Raw genomic sequence first — 19,939 nt, forward strand, 5'->3', positions numbered from 1 at the left:
AGTGCCTTCTAATCACCTGAGGCTACCTGGTAATACCTGTGTAGAACAAAGAAGAGACTAGAGTGGGAACAGTCTATGAACTTTCATAGTTGGATTGGATGGGGATTCACGAGTTCCAGGAACTAAGTGGAAAACCAGGAAGGTAAGAGTGAGCTTGAAAGGACCCCCCCCACCTAACAGTTATGCACTAGCAGGATGAGCTTTCTTCAGGAGCACATGGAAGGAGAACAGGGGGAACTGCATGAGATGTCAGCAGCATGGCGCTTCCCCCAGTGAAGTGTGGGGAGAACAGAGCAAGTTCAAAAGTCCCACGAGACAGTTGGCAAAAAAATTACTACAACAGCATGCTCATCAGAAAGGATCAGCTTGGGGCACCTGTCACACAGAGGCATCAATGACAGGCACAACAGCCCAATCAAATACAATTTTCCTCTTCTCATTCCGGTTCCCCTTGGGCATGACACTGGGAGGGGCAGAAGCATCAGTTAGTGGATGTGGGAAGAAGTGGGGTGAGAGTGATAAAAGAACAGTCCATGAACCCCTGCTTCCATTTTGCAGAATTCCAGGTCAGATTCAAGCTAGGAAGGGGGAGAAGGTATGAACTGGATGAAAGACTGAAGATTAGATTAGACTGGACTTTTTAATACCTGACAAGGAGACGATTTTAACCTCCCAAAGAGCCCATAAGAGCCTTAGAATCTGCACAAGATCTGATCCAGATGGGGGGGAAAGGAACTCTAACAGAGCAACTTTAAAGAAGATGGGTGGGAGGAAAACCAGGTTTCTTCCTGTTTGCAGCTTATCGAGTAGAACCCGTTTACTGACCTGGTTATAATAGCTTTTTTTGGTTTCCTCTTCCATTTTCTTCCATTCTTTTTGTCCTCGTGGAATCATACTTTCGCTATCATACTATCTGGATATCAGGACAGAAAGAAGATGGACACATGTGTCCAGGCTAGTCCCTTTTTTAACCACAAATCAATGCAACTGCATTTTTTTACACCAAGAGCTCTTTTTCCAAGAATGACTAAGTTGACCTACTGATATTTGAAATGAGAAATCAACAGATGATAGGACAGTCCCAAATTCCCATGTAAATATTGGGTGTATTTCACTTACGTAAGCTTACTCAAGAGAACAGTTATAACTGTGGTCCGTCCGAACTCTTTTCTCTGAAAGGATAATCACTGTCACATCTGCCACCTGGTGGCCATTCTGATGCACACATTATGCTAATATTCCACACCTGGCCCACACCTTTTCATCCATCCACCCATCCATCCATCATCCGTCCATACATCCATGGTGCACTTGTTCGAGGCAGGCTCTGGGCATGAAGGTAAACAGAAAACACACAGCCCTTTTCCTTCCTTGAGGAGCTGACAATCTAACGGGGAGAAAAACATGCATTTCTTAGGGAGATTTGTAAGAGCTAAGGCACTAAGGTTCAAGTCTGTGTTTTCAACTTTTTTTTTTTTTCTCAACTGGCTTCTTCCCTGCAATTTAATAAAAGATATTCCAGTCCCTGCTGTCTTTTAAAAAAGCCAAAGAAACAAACTCTCCATCAATCACGTACCCCTAATCATCTTATTTCTTTCCTTCAATTCATAACCAAGCTTCTCCACAGAGGAATCTACAACCTCTGTCCCCTCTTTCTTGCTGCTAATTCACTTTAAAGTTTTTCTTTATTTCATTTTTAATATATTTTACTATAAATAATTAAAATGTGCAGAAAATAAGAATAATAAAATTGCCCATGTATTTATCACCCACCTTTATCAAATATTGACATTATATCATATTTGCCTCAGATCTTCTTTCCCCAGGAAACAAAACATTACAGATAGAATAGATGATCTCTGACCCTCCTTCCCACTCCTTTCCCTGCTCCATCTCCCCCCACCCCGAGAGAATCACAGCCATGAGCATAATTCCCAGGCAGGCTTTCACACTTTTACTACATATTTATGTATCCATAAGCATTGACTAATATTATTTTGAATATTTGTAAACTTAGCAAATCCTTATGAATGTTGCTTTTCTTAAATATTCAACTTTGTATGTTTCACAATTATCCATCTTCAAACACATAACTCTAGTTCATTTTCACCACTGGATATTAAACCATTGTATGAAGATATCCCAAATTATATATATCCATTCTTCGTTTGATGAATATTTAGGTCATTGTATTTTTCTATCTCAAACAATGCTTGCCATGAACAATCTCATGCACACCTCCTTGTCCACACGTGTAGTTCTTGAAGAGAGGACCCTCTGTCCTGCAACTGGAAAGTGAGGAGGAAACTCCCTGCCCTGTTCTGGAAAGTGAGGAGGAAACTCCCCAGGCGTTTTCTCTATTGAGGGTCTTTGCCGGTCCATCACATCCTCTACTCTCAACAAGAAATGTCACTACTCCAAGCACTGGATTCAGTCCTCTATCCACACAGCCTGAGAACAGAAGTGACTTACCTTCCAAGTTGATCCCACCTTGTGATGAGTCCAATTTTGAGGATCCAGAACTGCAACAAGATGATTTTTTTCTCTCTCTACTAATTTAATTCTGATTTCTTTTTCTCTTACTTTTATTGCTATTAAGTAATGGTTCAAAAAAGAAGCCTGTTAGAATTAAAATTTTTAGGATGATGTTTTCTGATTTTAGATTATTTAAATGCCAATCTTATAAGCTGACGACTTCCATGTCATTCTGTTTGCAGGTAGAGTAAATAGAGCAGTTTTGTTGTTTTAACAAATCCAATCAAATAATCCAGAAACACTGCAGCAATCATTTGTCTTTGCCAAGAGATGTGAAGGGTCTTAGGAGAACATTTCAGAAATCTACAACATAATTGTAAATCTTACTAGTAAATTATTTCCATTTTATTTCATTTCAAGATAACGAAATAATAATATGTCTTTATTTAAGACTATTTAAGAAGTCTCTCATACTGATCCAGGAAAACATCATTTTTTGGTCTCTCTTCTAAAGTAATTTTGGATTTTTTTCATTTAGCTTCACACAGAAACTTGATGGAACTGTGGTTCCTTGGATAACGTTACATAAATGCACTTTATTTAGAAATACATTTCCTGAGTCAATTGTTTCCTCCCCTACCATTTCCAGATGGTGTAAGGGCTGGGTTTAGGCTGTTGCTGTTTACTGAGTCCCCGTAACATGGACAGTAGTAGGAGATTTACATGAGCAATCTTGTCACTGGGGGACATTTGAAACCCAAAGTCCATTTCTGAAAACCAAGGGCTGAACTGACTCCAGGGATACGATGACCATGCTTATGAAATTCTTTTTCTTCAAGCTCTCTGATGGCTGTCCTTGCGCTTAGGTGAAATCCGAGCACCTTGGGGGTGGCCCGCAAGGTCCCGCGTAGGCGGGGCCCCTCCACCTCTCGCTCTCTGAACTCCAGCCCCTCAGGCTCCCCCAGCTCCTCCCTGCTCTGCCCTCGCGCACATCCCTCAGCCCCAGACGCTCTCCCCTACGGTGTCTCTTACTCCACCCCAGGTCTTAAATGGATATCCTTGGAGAAAATCTCACTGACTTCCCACTCAAGACCATTCTTCCTGGTCCTCCTTCTCATCCCACCTTTCAGCCTGCCATGAATGGCACTTATTTCACCTGCAATCATGTAGTTTTGATGTGATTATTTTTTGACTGTGCACGTTCATCTCACAGCTCCATTTTGTTCACTTACTGTATCCAGTGTTTTTCCGTCAGAGGTTTGGGGGTGCTTGTGGCATCTGGAGAGACAATTCTTCCTTGTGTGGTGCATTAGTCAGACTACTCTGTGATGATGATGCTAGCAAACAACCGCCAAATCTCAGTGCTCGCACTGATATCCCACTCATGGGGCTGGCTGGGCTGGGTTTGGCTGGGCGGGGTCTCAGGTCTGCTGCCTTCTCTGTTTCTCACTGAAGGACCCAGGCAGAGGGAGCCGTGGCTGCCTGGGTACGTTCTCGTAACTGTTGGAATGAACAGAAGGGCTCTTAGCATCCCCACCCAGAACTGGCACAGTCTCATATCTTCCCTCATTCCTCCAGCCAAAGCAATTCTTATGACTCAAGTTCAATACAGGACACTTGACATCCACAATGGCTGGGTGCCAGATTGTTGGTAATGACTCTCAGTCACTGTGAAAACTGCAAATGCCCCTTGGGTGCTGAATCACACCTTCCACCCCCACTGAGAACCCTTCTCAGTGCCTGGCACACAGTAGGCACTCAATGGATATTTGGTAACAAATTAACTTTGCCAAATTGCCCTCCAAAACCCTTGCAAAACCTTAATGATGAGCGAGTGTTATGGCATTAATGTCCTCAAAACATTAATTATTTCTTCCGTGCAAAGTTATAACTAACGTGAGGCTAAGAATTTTTTTCATATATACAGTGACAATTTCTTTGAGTAATTCTCTATTCAAGTCTTTGGCTCATTTTTCTATTAAACTTTTCTTCCTCATTTGCAAGAACTCTTGTCACTGGTAATGAATATTTTTCCAGTTTGCCTTTTAAATGTTTTAATGAGTTTTTGACAGGCAGACATTGCTAATATTTATATAGCCTCATCTCTTACCCTTTTCTTTCCTGGCCTGCTGCAGTGAACGTTTTTACAGTCAACATGATGTTGCACCAAAAGGACATACTCTAATGTATTTACCCATTCCCTTTTCATGGGCTATTTACATAGTTTCCAGGTTTTTCTCTCATAAATGACATCATGATGAAGATCTTTGTACATAAGTCCTAAAAATGGAAGTATCATGTCCAAGGATATGTTGTAAGCTCTTGATACAGTTTGCCAAATTACCATTGATACCCTACTTTCCAGGTCCCACACCCCAGAACTTGCCACGCCAGGATCGACACTCCAGATCCTCACACCCTAGGCACCCGTACCCCAGGTCCTGCTGATGGACCCTTACTGGCCAGCTTTGTATAGCGGCAAGCAAGGCGAGAGGGGTAAGAGTGGGTCTGGACGGGCAAAGAGAGGTTGTCCAGAACACCCTAGATGCTCCTTCTGCCTGGAAGGAGATCTTCCCATGGCACCTTCTTAAGATTTGTGTCTCCCTTCAAATGGCACCTGAAAGCCCTATACGGACCCCTTCATCTAAAAGATGTACATGATGACAGATCTAAAAGAGCCTCTGACTCCAAATATTCCCTATCACATTACACTGTTTCTTTTTCATGAAGAACACTTATTTGTATCCAATACTCTTATTAATTTACATGTTTAATTTCTGTCATCATCTTGTCTGGTTTGCTAACTGCAGTATCTCCAGCACCAGGAACGAGTCTTTGGCACAGAGAGAGTGGTTGTCAAATTGGCCGCTCATCGAAATCACCTGTGAAGCTTTAAAAATCCACTTGCCTCCCCAATCGTTTTACCAAGAAAATGTTAGATATCATTTTCTGCAGGAGATACAGAATGTAAGAGATGTTCTCAAGCATTTATTCATTGCTGTGTAGCTGGATCCTCGTCAAGTCCTTTCTAATGTAGTGAATAGAGTGTGGTTGTGAAAATTATGGAAATCGTTGGAATTCTTTAATAAAACTACCACGTTTGGGAAAATGCACTAGAAGAACTCATCCAAGTGTGTGTGTTTCCCTGTGTGTGTGTGTGTGTGTGTGTGTGTGTGTGTGTGCTGGGTTGTGTCCAGAAGCAGAGGAGGGTTAGGTTTGCTTGTATCGTCTGTGCCTCTATTTTTACTATAGAAATGTGACATGCTAAATACAGGGTAGTGTGTTGTAAAATTTTACTGCATGAGAATAGATCAGCATACAACTAAGAATTTTCAGGAAGAACTCATTTAACTTAAAGACTCTTAGTTTGTTTATGAATCTTAAATTTCGTATGCCACTGTAATCTATAAAGAAACATAATAATAATGTAGTCACTGTAGTTATTACTGTGTTGCCCAGGTACATATACCTGTATTGTTTTATATATAAACAATATATTCCAAGGGAAAAAAATTCAGTATTCATGCTTCTTCCCAGATCAATTAAACCAGAATCTCTGGGGGTAGAACTCAAGGCACTGGTACCTTTTAAAACTCCCTTGGTGATTCCAAGGTGCAGCCAAGTTTGAGAGCCACTGACATAAAAGGAACTCAGGAGTATCTGTTGGATGGATGGATGGATGATGGAAGGATAAAAGGACAATGTGAATCAGAAATTTGGGGCTCTAGTCCCAGCACTGCCAATAACATGCTATGTGCCCTAAATTGTGTCACTCTACTTTTCTAAACACCCATAGTTGCCGTCTAAATTCCTGCTTCAAGACTTCACAATTCCCCTTCTTGGTTACACTAAGAGCCCTGGAGTGGAAGAGCTGGGAGAAACATGAGGACAGAATGATTGAGGCTTTGTAAAACTGTCACCCAGGATAAAGGTGATCCTAACAGGAAGCTCTTTACTATAGCAACCTTCTACCTGGAAAAGGAAAGTATCTGTGGAGTTCCCGAGAATATTGCTCTTAGAAGAACATCACACATCTCTGTACTGGATGTGCAGAGGAGGGACAGACTGATCCTTAATCCCCAAATACCCCACTAGGGAGATAAAATGTGTGTATGGGTACCCTGAGCCAGAAGAAGGGGAGAGATGCATTTATCTGAGTCCTCACAAGCCTCCTCTTCTGATATTATGTTTGAGGTCTTCTCTAAGGCAAACCTGGGCTACTCAAACTTTCTTTCTTTTTTTTTTTAATTGTTTTTCTTGTGATAAGATGCTCTTTTTCTTCTTTTTTTTTTTAATGTTTATTTTATTTATTTATTTATTTTTGGCTGTATTGGGTCTTAGTTGTGGCACGCGGGATCTTTGTTGCGATGCACGGGCTCTTTGTTGCAGTGCACAGGCTTCTCTCTAGTTGTGGTGCGTGGGCTCCAGAGCGCGCGGGCTCCGTAGTGGCGCGTGGGCTCAGTAGTTTCAGCGCAGGGGCTTAGTTGCCCCGTGGCATGTGGGATCTTAGTCCCCTGACCAGGGATCGAACCTGCGTCCCCTGCATTGGGAGGTGCATTCTTAACCACTGGACCACCAGGGAAGTCCCTACTCAAGCTTTCTTTTTTTTTTTCTTTTCTTTTTTTATTATTTTTTATTGGGGTATAGTTGCTTTACAATGTTGTGTTAGTTTCTGCTGTACAGCAAAGTGAATCAGCCATACGTATACATATATCCGCTCTTTTTTGGATTTCCTTCCCATTCAGGTTACCACAGAGCACTGAGTAGAGTTCTGTGTGCTACAGAGTAGGTTCTCATTAGTTATCTATTTTATACATAGTAGTGTATATATGTCACTTCCAATCTCCCAATTCATCCCACCTCCCCTGGTATCCATACGTCTGTTCCTTACCTCTGTGTCTCTATTTCTGCTTCACAAATAAGTTCATCTGTATCATTTTTCTAGATTCCACATATAAGTGATATTATACTATATTTTTCTCTTTCTGACTTACTTCACTCTGTATGACAGTCTCTAGGTCCATCCACATGTCTGCAAATTGCACGATTTCATTCCTTTTTATAGCCGAGTAATATTCCATTGTATATATGTACCACATCTTCTTTATCCATTCCTCTGTTGATGGACATTAAGGTTGCTTCCATGTCCTGGCTACTGTAAATAGTGCTGCAATGAACATTGGGGTCCTACTCAAGCTTTTTTGATTGTTCCCATGGCTATTTTGCTGGATTCTTTTTTTTTTAATATAAATTTACTTATTTATTTATTTTTTTATTTTTGGCTGTGTTGTGTCTTCATTGCTGCGCACGGGCTTTCTCTAGTTGTGGCGAGCAGGGGCTACTCTTCGTTGCAGTGTGCAGGCTTTTCATTGCGGTGGCTTCTCTTGTTGCGGAGCACAGGCTCTAGGTGCACGGACTTCAGTAGTTGTGGTGCGCAGGCTCAGTAGTTGTGGTGCGCAGGCTCTAGAGCATCGGCTCAGTAGTTCTGGTGCACAGGCTTAGTTGCTCTGTGGCATGTGGGATCTTCCCAGACCAGGGCTCGAACACGTGTCCCCTACATTGGCAGGAGGATTCTTAACCACTGCACCACCAGGGAAGACCCCTTGCTGGATCTTTAAAAAAAAAAAAAGGCATGCTGCCACCCTGACTCTGCTCCTGTCACCCTACACAGACAGGATGGTTTCTTACTGGGAAAGATAGTTGCTCGTGTTTATTTAAAACATTGCAAAGTCATTTACAACAGGGAAGTCCAGTGTGGCCTACCTGAGTCCTATTATTCTCCAGGTCCTATTCCCCAAGCTACTTTAAATGCAGCTATTTAGGCTTGCTGCTATGTGAGATTGTGCTACCCGTTCCCTAGGCATCAACACCTGTCTGGTCATTCAACAATGGCTACAAATTATCCACCTTTAGCCCCCCTCATCCTATACCATCTCAGGGAAGGACAATTTTAAGATTCCAAAGATAACACATCTGGGAAGTTATGAGAGTGGGCACCTTAGACACTGAGTTTCACTGGCTTCACAATGGGTGAGAGCAAAATATCACACAACACAGTCAAGAGAGTTCTCATAGCACCTTAATTTGCATATTCAAATTTCTCAAATTACTGCTAAATACTGTTAGCAATATTTACCAACTACATTTTAAAAGGAAATGGTCATTTTTAGGATGCTTCCAACAATTTGTATACTCTGGTTCCAGAGAAATTTCTGTTCTGTCAGGATAAACTCCAGGAGGAGTACAAAAGGCACAAAGAATTTCTTCAAGGACAAACATTAACTGAGTACCTACTTTTTAAGATGCTGGGGATGCAGAGAGGAACACACACACAACCTCTTTGATCTCAAGGGGCTCATAGCCTCACACTCCTCGCTCTGCCCCCTCCCGTCCCACCCTACACACTCACAGAGGGAAGGATCTTTTCTACTGAAAAGTTTTCACATGTCACCTCTTTCTTCATCGCTTAAAAAAAAAAAAGGCTGGAGAAGCCCATTATGGAGCGGGTGCGAGGGGCTCGTGGCTAGGGACACAACTCCTTTATACAGCTGCCATCCTCTGGGACAGACAAGGGGTGCTTCAGGTAAATGTAGCTAAAATGACGTCAATACCGGAGTCGCGTTCTCAAAGATGACCTTCTCCTCAGGAAGAACGTGAAACTGGGGATGGTGGGGGTGAGTTCCCGGCTCGGACACTGGGGAGGCAGCGAGGTGAAGAATCCTTCTTCGGGTACTCGGTTCCCTGGACCGTATATCAAGAAGTCTGCCCAAGTGCGCGTTAATCAGGGGACACCCCGATTCTGAGCCACAACCAGCCGGGTGTGAATCGCCAAGCTCATCGGTGCTCAAGCCTTGACCCGGAAGCAAGCGGGCTTCCGAAGTCCAGCTCGCGGAGAGGACCGAACCCACTTGGGGCATCGGATGCCCGTGAGAAGCAGAGACGGGAACCAGGATGCAAAATTTCCCCAAGATAGAGGAATAATCCCTTTTATAAAGCACCTCGAGGAAAATGCAGAGCCCCGGCGCGAAGCTCCGCAGAACCTGGACCTCGGCAGGCGGCCTGGACTGCAGCTCGCGCGCGAGATCGAGTCCGGACCTCTCCCGGGGCTGCTTTCGCGCATGCGTAGTCGCGCAGCGCTCCCGCCCCAACGCGCATGCTCCGCCGGGCCGGGGCGCTCCCGGCTGGCGGCGGGGGCGGCGGCGGCCGCGGCGGCGGTGGGAGGAAGTTACCGCTTTGCACTCCACCCCGGTAGCAGCTTCGGGGCCGGGGACAGCTTCCTCCGGACTCTCCGCGGGCTTCGCTGCCGCCGCACGGCGGTCCGACGGGATCATGGGGTTGCCCAAGGGGCCGGAAGGCCAGGGTCTCCCGGAGGTAAGGAATCCCCCCTCCCTCCCTGACACGTCCGGGTTTCCGAAAGAGGGCAGAGCCCACGGGGCCGGCTGCGGTTAGGGCGCCCCGCCCCCTCTCTCAGGTGTGTCCACCGCCGGGAGCACCGGCCCTGTCCGCTGGGGGCCGAGCAAGTGTGGGCGTGGGCGGGGACAAACTTCAGCCGGTGCCGGGTCTCCCGGGACGGAGGGAGCCTTCCCAGCCCAATACCTGCGCCGACGCAGCCCCAGGCCCCGCGGGGCCCGGGGTCCCACCTCTCCGGCTTCCCCCGGCAGTCCCCCGCGATCCCCGGCGCCGTTCGGCTCGCCGCGAGGACAGGGGGTGCTGCGCCCAGTAGTCACGAGACGCGCGCTGGGACGGTCCGGGCTCGGGTTGTGCAAAGGGCGGTGACCTTGTGGCGCCGGCCTCCCCGGGCCCACGGGGTCCTGGCGGCCGGCGCCCGCCGCCTTGGTATCGGGAGGGAATGCCGCCCTGCGTTTGTCCCCACGCCCCGCCGGGCCGGCGGGAGGAAGTTTGGGAGCCGTGCAGAGTGGCCGGGCGGAAACGGTCGCTGTATCTCCAGAAGGGAGGTGTTTGTTATTAAGTACTCACTTGGTCCTGAGGGATCAACGGTTTCTGGATTTACAAGCACATTACCTGGGAGGAGAGGAAAAGTGCATTTCCTTTTGGCTGCAAATATCACTTAGCTAGGTGGTTTGCATCTGTCCTCTATTCCAGTTGATTTACTCAAAAGCTAGTCTAGTTTACTAGGTTCTTGAAAGAAATGGAATCCACGTTGCACCTCTGTCCCCTTTCTAGGGTTCTGAAGCAGGCATTTGTCAGAGGGACTGATTCCTTGACATGGTGCGTGGTCCCTTCACACTTAGCTGCCTGTGGCCAGTCTTGCTTCTTTGCCCCTCTCCCCGCATCCTGAGTTCTTAAATCCCACTAGTACCACTAAATGAGGGATCACTGTTCTGTGCATAAAAGCTGGAGGCGTAGTAATGGAAGGACAGACTTAAGCTGTCAATGTGTGTTCCCAGAATGCAAATCCATTTTGTTATCTCCAGAAAACCTAGCAAGTTTTCTGACGTTTTCATTGTCCCACTGTACTACCAGTAGGGTCTTTCTAAAATAAAAAGCAATTTGCTCCTGTTGGTCCTTTGCTTAACCTTTCACTGTCAGGAGACTGGGTCTAATTTGTCACTTTTCCACGTTCCCGGCAATTAGGAGGCAAACAGGGTGAACATAATAATCCAATTATTATCACTTCGTTCAAAGACCAGTGCATATGAATACGTCATTAAGCTGTCACTAGTCCGGTTAATTCATTAAATTCAATTTTGTAAGCCCTTTATTGTATGTATGTGAAGGATAGAGGTATATAGTTAGACGTGGTCCTGCCTTCCAGCTTACGTGAACTACAGTATAAGACAACTGATAATTTAGTGTGCCTGGTTTAAGAGCTCACAGCATTCATCTTTATCAGAATTTTAGTTTTAACAATGGGATGTATTACCCAGCCTGGTGACTTTTTATGGCTTAAAGAGAGGATATTCTTTCATTCCCTGCATATTAGCCAGTGACCCTTTTGCATTTTGTTTTAGTGTTAATCTGTGAATTGAATTTGGAGTCCTATTAACATTCTCCATTCATTATCTCGTGCTAAAAAGTTACTTCGCGGGGTGCATTGCAAAAGTACACTTCTCCATTCGTGGGATAAGTGGATGGGAAGCATGGGCCAGGCACCTGCCATGGTGTGGGCAGTGGGTGCTCATTAGGTGCAAGCTGAGGCAGGGATGCCCCTCCCCAGATGTCTTGTCCTCTTCTTGGAAGTGTTTTCATGATAAATGATTGAACGAATGAAGGGTTCCTGTTTTATATCCCGGGAGTTTTAAGAAAATACTTATATCATCCCATTTTCCTTTTCTATTCTATTTTTATGAACCATAACTATTCTTTATTTTCCCTTCTCTTTGTGTCTCTTGACTTGTAGATGGTTCTCAACCACCACAGATCTTTTGCCAAGGAAGAGAATGTGTGAATAATTAATATTTACTTTTGCATGTCTCCTAGGAATTAGTGAGCACTAACCTTCAGAATCTTTGATAGGCCAGACCAGGGTCATTTGAGAAGGAAGTAAAATGAGCAGTGTCGCAAGGCTGTCTCTTCCATCACCGCCCATTGCAAGAGATTAACAGTCACTTTAATAGTTCCATGTTCAGCTATGTGTTAACATGTGTGCTCCTTCTCCTGGCAGTTTGTACTTTGAAATAAACTTGAATTTCCATTATCAGTGTCATGACTATGAAAACATTTTGTTAATACATGACTGGCTTAGGTCATTCACTTTATGTAATGTTTGAGCATGTCATTCCATATTTAACAAGTGTGTTCTTGGAGCCTAATGCTGTTCAGAACAGAGGAGTAAACATGAGTGGATAATACATGGAATATATGGGTCCTCCCCTGAACCAGCTAATAGTCTATTTGGAAAGACTGGCGTGTACATTAACACCAGACATCTCACTCAGAAGAGGTTGATAATTGTATGAATGACAGACTATAAATAAAATAGAAATGCAGAGGAGTGACCACTTTAAGCCGTAGGGTTGACGTTGAATAGGAGCTAGAGTTTGAAGATGGTGTCTGGGTGGTTAGAGAATATCAGGAGAGCCGTGAAGGGATGAGAGTGAGCAGGGCTTGTTTAGGTTGGCCACAGCCATGTCTGTATTGTTTTGGCAGGAGGTAAAGGATGAAGCTGCAAAGATAGGTTGCAGCCCAAGATCTGAATGCCAAACCAAGGCGTTTGGAATTTATCTGATAGACAGTGAATGATGCCTTAATGATGAGGGCTGGGGGCTGAGCTGAAGAGGGATGATGAGAAAGCTGTGATTTAGGAAGGAATGAGCAAGACAATTAACAGGGAAGAAAGATTGAGAGGCAGTTGCCATAGTCCTGGCATGATGTGCAAAGAAAAGGGAAGGGAGGATAAATGTGAGCTGCGTAGTTAAGGAAGATTTAGCAGGCATTGTTGGGTAAGGGAGTAGTCAGAGGTGGGTATGAGGATTTAAACCAGGGAACCTTGGCGTTGTTTTCTGTAGAGAGGTAGTTTTTTGTTTTCTGCAATAATGGTAGCCAGGAAAGGCACAGTTCAGGAAAGTAAATGGAGGCAAAAGTACTGGAATATTTAGATATATTGAACTTGTAGATAAACAACCTGAGAGTGAAGGTAGGATATTAATTAAAAACATTTAAATAAAATCCTTATTTAAATATATTAAGTGAATTTTTTATTTTTAAGGCAATCCTGTTATATGGTAGTAATCTCGCTGTAATATATCTGGGTTGAAAGCCTTCCTTATATTTGCTGTAGAGATCAAAGTGCAGGTGGAGACACATGTTTGAACTCTTTGTTCTTGCCCCTCTTGTCAGTAACTTCTAGGACCAAGATGAGTATAAACTTAAACAAACCAAACTACCTGTTCCGTCTGAAAGGAGTTTATAATCCAGTCGAGAAGGCTGCCATACAAGTCACGTGTTAGAGAACAGGGCGGTAATGTGCTGGAATCTTCCTTTCCCTGGATTCCTTCAGCATCTGATGAACAGTCCATACTACCTGTGCACGTCTTCTCGCCCCACCTATGACGATTAACAGCTGGTTGAGGACCCGGGACCCTGTTCTGTGCGACTCTGGCAGCACTGTGTCCCCACGCTCCTGCATGAATGCAGTGATACAGCCAATGTCATCTGCTCCTTGGCAATGAGATTGTGGCATCGGAAATATACCTGGTGTTCCTTTATTCAAGGTAGCTTTTACCAGCCTTTTGCTTTTGTTTTAGGTAGAAACAAGAGAAGATGAAGAACAAAATGTCAAGTTGACTGAGATTCTGGAGCTCTTGGTTGCAGCTGGGTATTTCAGGGCAAGAATTAAAGGCTTGTCACCTTTTGACAAGGTAAGACGAAGTCTTTCTAAGCATTAGGCTAGTTTTTGTCAGGACGGCATGGTTTACTATGGCATTAGGGTATTTTTGGTTAGGACGGCATGGTTTACTGTGGAAAGGAGGAAGAGATTGTGTTGTTACTTTCTCTACGTCCTTGTTGCCATTTCTCCTGGATTCAGATTCATTATGGAAGTGTTCAAATTCCCTATTAAAAGAAAATAATCATGTATCAGTAAATACATCCTTTCTGTGCACGAAGCTTTGAGATATACAAATAAGCAAAATAAATAGTTCCTTCTTTCAAGGAACTTAAAGCTTGGGTGGGGAGATAAAGTTTATGTAAGATAAAATAATTTGAGCTAATAGGGAGCTATCCCAAGTCGGGGCGCTCACAGACAATTGCCAGGTATTCTGTGGGTGGTAAACGCTGGGTTTAGAGCAGGAAGAAGTCACTATGGGATGAAGTCATTTAATTCAGCAGAACCTTGAACAGTTCTTATGCACAAGGCATAGTAGTAGGTGTTGAGGGCACAAGGATAAGAACAAAGGCCTTATACCCAAAGAGCCTGACTTCTAAAGAGTAGGGAAGAGAGGCAAGTAAAACATCGTGCCTAGACTAAATGGCACAATTTGGTTAAGTGCCACAGTGAACCATGCACAGAAATGAAGCATTCAGATCAGTTGGGGCAGGCCGGGAAAGCTTCCTGGCGGAAGAAAGCGTTGAGTCCTCCAGTGGGCCACAGCCCTGGCTGCACATAACAGATTCTTTTGTAATACAGATATCTAGGCCTCAGCCATTGACATTCTGGTTTGTTAGGTCTGGTCTGGGCACTGGAATCTGTATTTTTATTATGCATCTCACGTCAGTCTACAGTATAGCCAGGGATAAGATTCACTGTTGTTCTTTTCTAACATCAAGCTGTGTCTAAAAATGTTTTGTTTCAGAATGGATTTTTAGCCTGTCTCATTTGCATCTCAGAGAGAAATCCCATGACAAAACTAGAGCAAGGTTTCTCATCTCCTTTAGGTAGTAGAAAAAAATGAGATGTATGGAAATTAAGTAATGAGTCACAGAATGTCACCCTTGTTACCCACCTATCTGGTCCATAAAATATGTAATTTCTCTGCAATCTGGCACTTGCCTATAATTGGATTAAGACTTCACCCAGCTGAGAGTTAACGTCTGTCCCATCAGTATAAAGAGGATCTATGCATCATAGATCCATTTAGTAATAGAAGTCAGCTTCTCGGTCCACTGGCCATGAGTCAAGTGCTCAGTAACTGCGCGTGGCTAGCAGCGCTGTACTAAACAGTGCAGATACAGACTGTTCCCGTCTTTGCAGAAAGCTTTACAGTATTCAGCAGCGCTGTTTAGGTGAATTGTAGTGGATGGGATCAGGACACGTATTATCTCTCTGAGGGTACCCAATTTTGTATATAAAAACTATTTCTATTTTTATCTACCTTCCACTTCTTCCCCTCTTCCCAAACTAGGAAGAGGAAAGAGGAATTTTTTTTGTGTCTTTCAGGTGGTAGGAGGAATGACCTGGTGCATCACCACTTGCAGCTTTGATGTGGATGTTGATTTGCTCTTTCAGGAGAACTCTACAATAGGTCAGAAAATGTAAGTTATCCGGCTTTCCAGATAGGGGGAAGAAAAGGGGGAGAAAAGAGCTAACTCTTAAGCGTGTGCTGTGTGCCAGAAGTTGTGTTAGACGGTTTACCTATAGGCTGAAAGAAGCCAAGGTCACACAGCTAGCATATGAGAGTCACCTAATGTTATCCTCATGTTATAGAGGCTGTTTCTGGTGCTTTTCCTTGATCACAGTTTCTGTCGACTGCTCATGTATCTCTTTCCAAAGGCAGTGAATTTGGATGGAAGTTGAATAGGTGAGAGAAGGGGAATCTTTCCCTCCCCGCTGCCTCTGGGTAAGGCAGAGCCTCACTTTGCCTGCCATCGAGAGAAGGCAGCCTGGGCTCCTCGCTAGAGGTGTCACGGGAGGGTGCCCTGGCTGGTCATCCGTAGCTCAGCAGGGGCTTGGTGATTTCGTGAGACCATTGGGGGCCCCAGTTCTGCTCAGCCCTGCCCTGGGCAGCTGTGTGACCTCGGGCAAACCTTAGTTCCCTTTTCTGTAAGAACGAGGGTTTGTGATCTCAGATCTGTGTGATTCTGTGACTGACTCACTCATTTTTCTGAAGCCTTATCCTCCCCTAAATGGATTAAAGATAGTTTACAAACATGCATGGGGAGCAGTAATACTGGAAAAGTGAAGCAAAGCAAGAGGAAAAAAAAAGGAAACGAAAGACGGAGTTAGGGATAAGGGACACACCTGTGAGGGGCCATAAAGGCCCTGTTTTTCCAAGGGTGGGACACAGATTTGACTGTGAAAAGAAGAAAAAAACATGCTAAATTACCCAATTTACAGTTTCCATACAGTAGAAGAAAAATAGGTCCCTGTGAATCACCAAAATTCTTACCACTAAGACCAAAAGGCATCTCTTGGCTCCTTGTTAAGGAGGACATGCTGTTTGACACAGAGATACTGTCATCAGTGCCCGGCCATGAGTAGTGGGCTCTGTGTCCTGACATCTGTGTGGGGCTGTGGCATCATGTCCAGCGGCCCGCAGTGAAAAGTCCTCCACTGGGAGGGTACGATGGAGTCCAAGCGTGTGGCTCTGCTCCCTGCCGGTCCAGCTGAATCCAGAGGTAGATTGGTATTCTTGTTTGTTTGTTTTTATTTAGGTGTTACATACTTGAAGGTTAAAAAAAAAACTCAGATACTACCAAAGGGAGCAAAACATACAGCTGATATCTCTCCTCCTTCCCATTTTACACCCCAGTTTTATTCCCTGGAAACAGTCATCTTTGGCTGTACAGGTTTTAGATTCTTTGGAGTGGTCACTAATACATCTCCAACTATGTATACAGTCTGTTTCATTCAAGTCTAATGAGAGGAGGAAATTGGCTCACCTGTACCACTCACTACATCCCCTTTGTCTCCCATCTTCCACTGTTTTAATTGTTTTCTGGTTTTTCTGTGATCACTTGCATAATTTTAATCTACTTAAGCTTCTATTTCTTGACCCATTAACATAAGGTGGTTTCTCCTAGGTCCTAACTGAGTAAACATTTTAGTATCTCTATCTTTCCTTCTATCCTTCAGCCTCCATGTACCATCATGACATCACTTTTATAATGTGTAGCGTATAATATCTATAGTCTCTTCTGTAGTAGCAGTTAAATTTTCCGTGCTTTATCTACAGGTAAATTCTAAAAGCAAATCTATAAACAGTATTTACAATAAGAACTGAGAATTGTGATGGGGTCAGAAAGAAGGAACTGTAATCTTCTGGACCATAATGGTGCTGTTTAAAGGAGAATATGCAATGTATCATAGTCAAAAGCAATCTCTCTTCATTTATTCATAGACTCAGTAAATATCAAACTCCTACATTTACTGAACAATCAGGCATTGTTCTGGATACATTAATGAAAAATGTCCTGCCCTCATGGAGCTTATAGTCTATTGCGGGAGACAGACCAAAAACTAATTTAATAAATAACTAAATTATATATAGAAATAATGTGTGCTATGAAAAAAATTAAAGCTGGGAAGGGGTACAAGGAGGGACGTAGGGCAGGAGGCAGTTGTTTTAAGTTAGTGTAGGCCTCATTGAGAGGGTGATATCAGAGCTAAGACTTGAGGGACGAGGGTTCCAGGCGAAGGGAACTGCCACCGTGAAGGCCCCAAGCAGAAGCTTGCCTGCAGTGGAGTGCGGAGTGGGGAGCAGAGGACGTCAGTGCAGAGAGGTCATGGGGGCAGATCAGCTGCAGTGCCTTGTAGGTCAGAGTAGGGACTTGGGGTTTACTCTGTGTGAGATGGGAAATCCTTGGAGGGTTTTGAGCAGAGGAGGAACATAATCTGTTCTGTGTTTAAGAAGGAACCCTGGTCTGATTACTGAATTAAGGGGAATCAGGGAGATTCTTTAGCGTATTATAGTAATCCTCCCAGGAGATGATGGTGCCCTGAACGGTGGGCTGGCAGTGGTGGCATTCTGGATCTGTTTTGAAGGTAGAACCAACAGGATTTCATGACATTGGATTTGGAGTGTAAGAGAGGAGCTGAGGGTGATTCTGACGTATTTGGCCCAAGCAAGTGGAGATGGTCTGTGCAAGTCATTGGGAATCAAGCACACTGCAATTTGCTTCATGTTTATACGGCTTTTTTCCCTTGCATGTCTGATTGCCTTTTTTTTTTCTTGATGACAAAGAAGCATGTAGTTTCACCTGTAATGAAGATCAGCCAGCTTCTTAATCAGTCCATCGACTAACATGAATTCACTGTCTTCTTGAGTACACTCTTGGTTGAAGCCTCTTTCTGTTCCAATTTGAGCTGATTGCTTCTTACACCTGTGGCACCCCTAATGTTCTGGGATTTCTTTCCATTGCATTCCTTCTGGGCTATGATTCTCAATCCCTTATCTGTGTTTCTGATATCTAAAAAACACTGAAAATGGGTTTTTTTTTCTTTCAAGTGCCAATACAAAACTTATTTGGAAGCATAACATGACCTGAACTGACTTAAGGTTATTTATAGTCTTTATTGATCCCATTTATATGAATATTCATATGTTTTACTGCAGAAATATTCATTTCTTTGATTATAGGGTACTGCTCTAGATTTCACTGGCTCTTACCTAATACACAGTATATGCCCCTCAGGTATACTAAGGTACAAACATGTAAAGAATTCTGACTTCTGAAACACGTCTGCTCCTAAAGGGTTTGGATAAGGGGTTGGATAAGGGGTTGAGGGTGTATTACGTCCCCTGGTAAGTATTTGATGTGTAGCTTTTAAGTGCAGAGCCGTGAACTACAATTGAAGGCAAAGCTGTTGACGAGGGTTAACTTGTAAAGACCCAGCAGACTCCTAGCAGTGCCTCAGACAGTTGGGTCTTTTATTATCTGCAGGAGAAATGGCATAGCCGTAGGGCACTGAATTATCCAGAAATCTTTTCTGTTTGGTTTTGGAATATGTTCTGTGTCTGGGCTCCTCCCCACAAAGTTTCTGGTTACTTGCAGATCAGACTAATACTGCCATGTGTTTGCAGTGCCTCCGCACACCCCAGCTGCTGCGGTTGGGGGGGGGGGGCAGCAGCACCTCTGAGGAGCACACTTGCCTGTACAGGGCACAGTTTTCTTCCAGGCTCCGTCGGGACCTTGTCCTCCTTCTTGATCCTTCTTTCTTGTGGGTTCCATGAGCTTCGACCCTCTATCCCCAGCCTGTCCTAAAACCCCATTACCACAGAGTACTATGTTCTGAGGTCCATAAATGAGATTTTAGGCTTATAACTGGGTTCATTTCTACAGCACATATTTACCGGCCACCTGTGTGCAGAGCACTTACACATGCATTTTATTATTTTACCTTCACAGCAACCCTTGAACAGGCAGGACAGGGATTACCCCTTGTTTTGTGATGGGATTATTGGACCAGTGGGACCGGGTGGCTTGCCAGAAGTTCCGTGGTAGGTGATGCAACTTGGAATTTAGACCCTGGTTTAGTTCACTCTCTTTCACACTGTTTGCAGTGGAGGAGGAAACAGTGCACTGAACCCTTAGAAAACTAAAGGAATCAAACCAGTCACCTGTAATGAAACGTGGGCTTGTTAGATGAGGAATCTTAGATTAGGCAACCCATCTGGTGACCTCTGAGACTGTCATGTTCCCTGATTTTCGGAAAGTCAGAGGATCTCCTCTGAGCTCCAGGGAGAAGCCGAATGGGGGCTGGTAGGTTTCCGCAAGAAGCCTTCCTGACTTCTGCCCCCTCAGCCGGCCTGTGTTCCCTCCGGTCCCCACCCCCACCAGCAGTGTTAGTGCCTTCAGCCGCTTCTACACGTTGCTGACGCTGCAGACTTGGCAGTCATTTCTGGGAAGCGGTTTAAGAGGGTTGTAAACCCTGAGATGACCCTGGGCGTCCTTCCCTCAGGGCCCGTATGAACTGGGAGAGTGGGCCGTCTCTGAGGAGTGGCCAGGGAGAACCTTGTCTGAAGGTAGAGGGTTGGCTGGATGGTGATTTGTAAGCTGCTGAACCGTTGCAGGCAATCAGTGACCCTGCACAGACCCACAGATCTGTAGCCACTAGAGGGCGCTC

The 19,939-nt window shown here is 44.4% G+C and overlaps 1 protein-coding gene across 2 annotated transcripts in view; it reads left to right on the forward strand.

The window, feature by feature from the left end:
- The first annotated feature begins 9,645 nt into the window (after positions 1-9,645).
- Positions 9,646-19,939, forward strand: part of CCDC93 (coiled-coil domain containing 93) — an 87,259-nt gene continuing 76,965 nt past the window's right edge. For both annotated transcript variants that reach the window (XM_061183230.1, XM_061183238.1), the window contains exons 1-3: positions 9,646-9,846; positions 13,683-13,796; positions 15,314-15,408. In XM_061183230.1, coding sequence (XP_061039213.1) covers positions 9,805-9,846; positions 13,683-13,796; positions 15,314-15,408 — 251 coding nt within the window. In that variant the 5' untranslated portion in view covers positions 9,646-9,804. The remainder of the gene's footprint in view (positions 9,847-13,682; positions 13,797-15,313; positions 15,409-19,939) is intronic.

The sequence above is a fragment of the Eubalaena glacialis genome, chromosome 1, assembly GCF_028564815.1.
Source record: "Eubalaena glacialis isolate mEubGla1 chromosome 1, mEubGla1.1.hap2.+ XY, whole genome shotgun sequence".
Lineage (NCBI taxonomy): Eukaryota > Metazoa > Chordata > Mammalia > Artiodactyla > Balaenidae > Eubalaena > Eubalaena glacialis.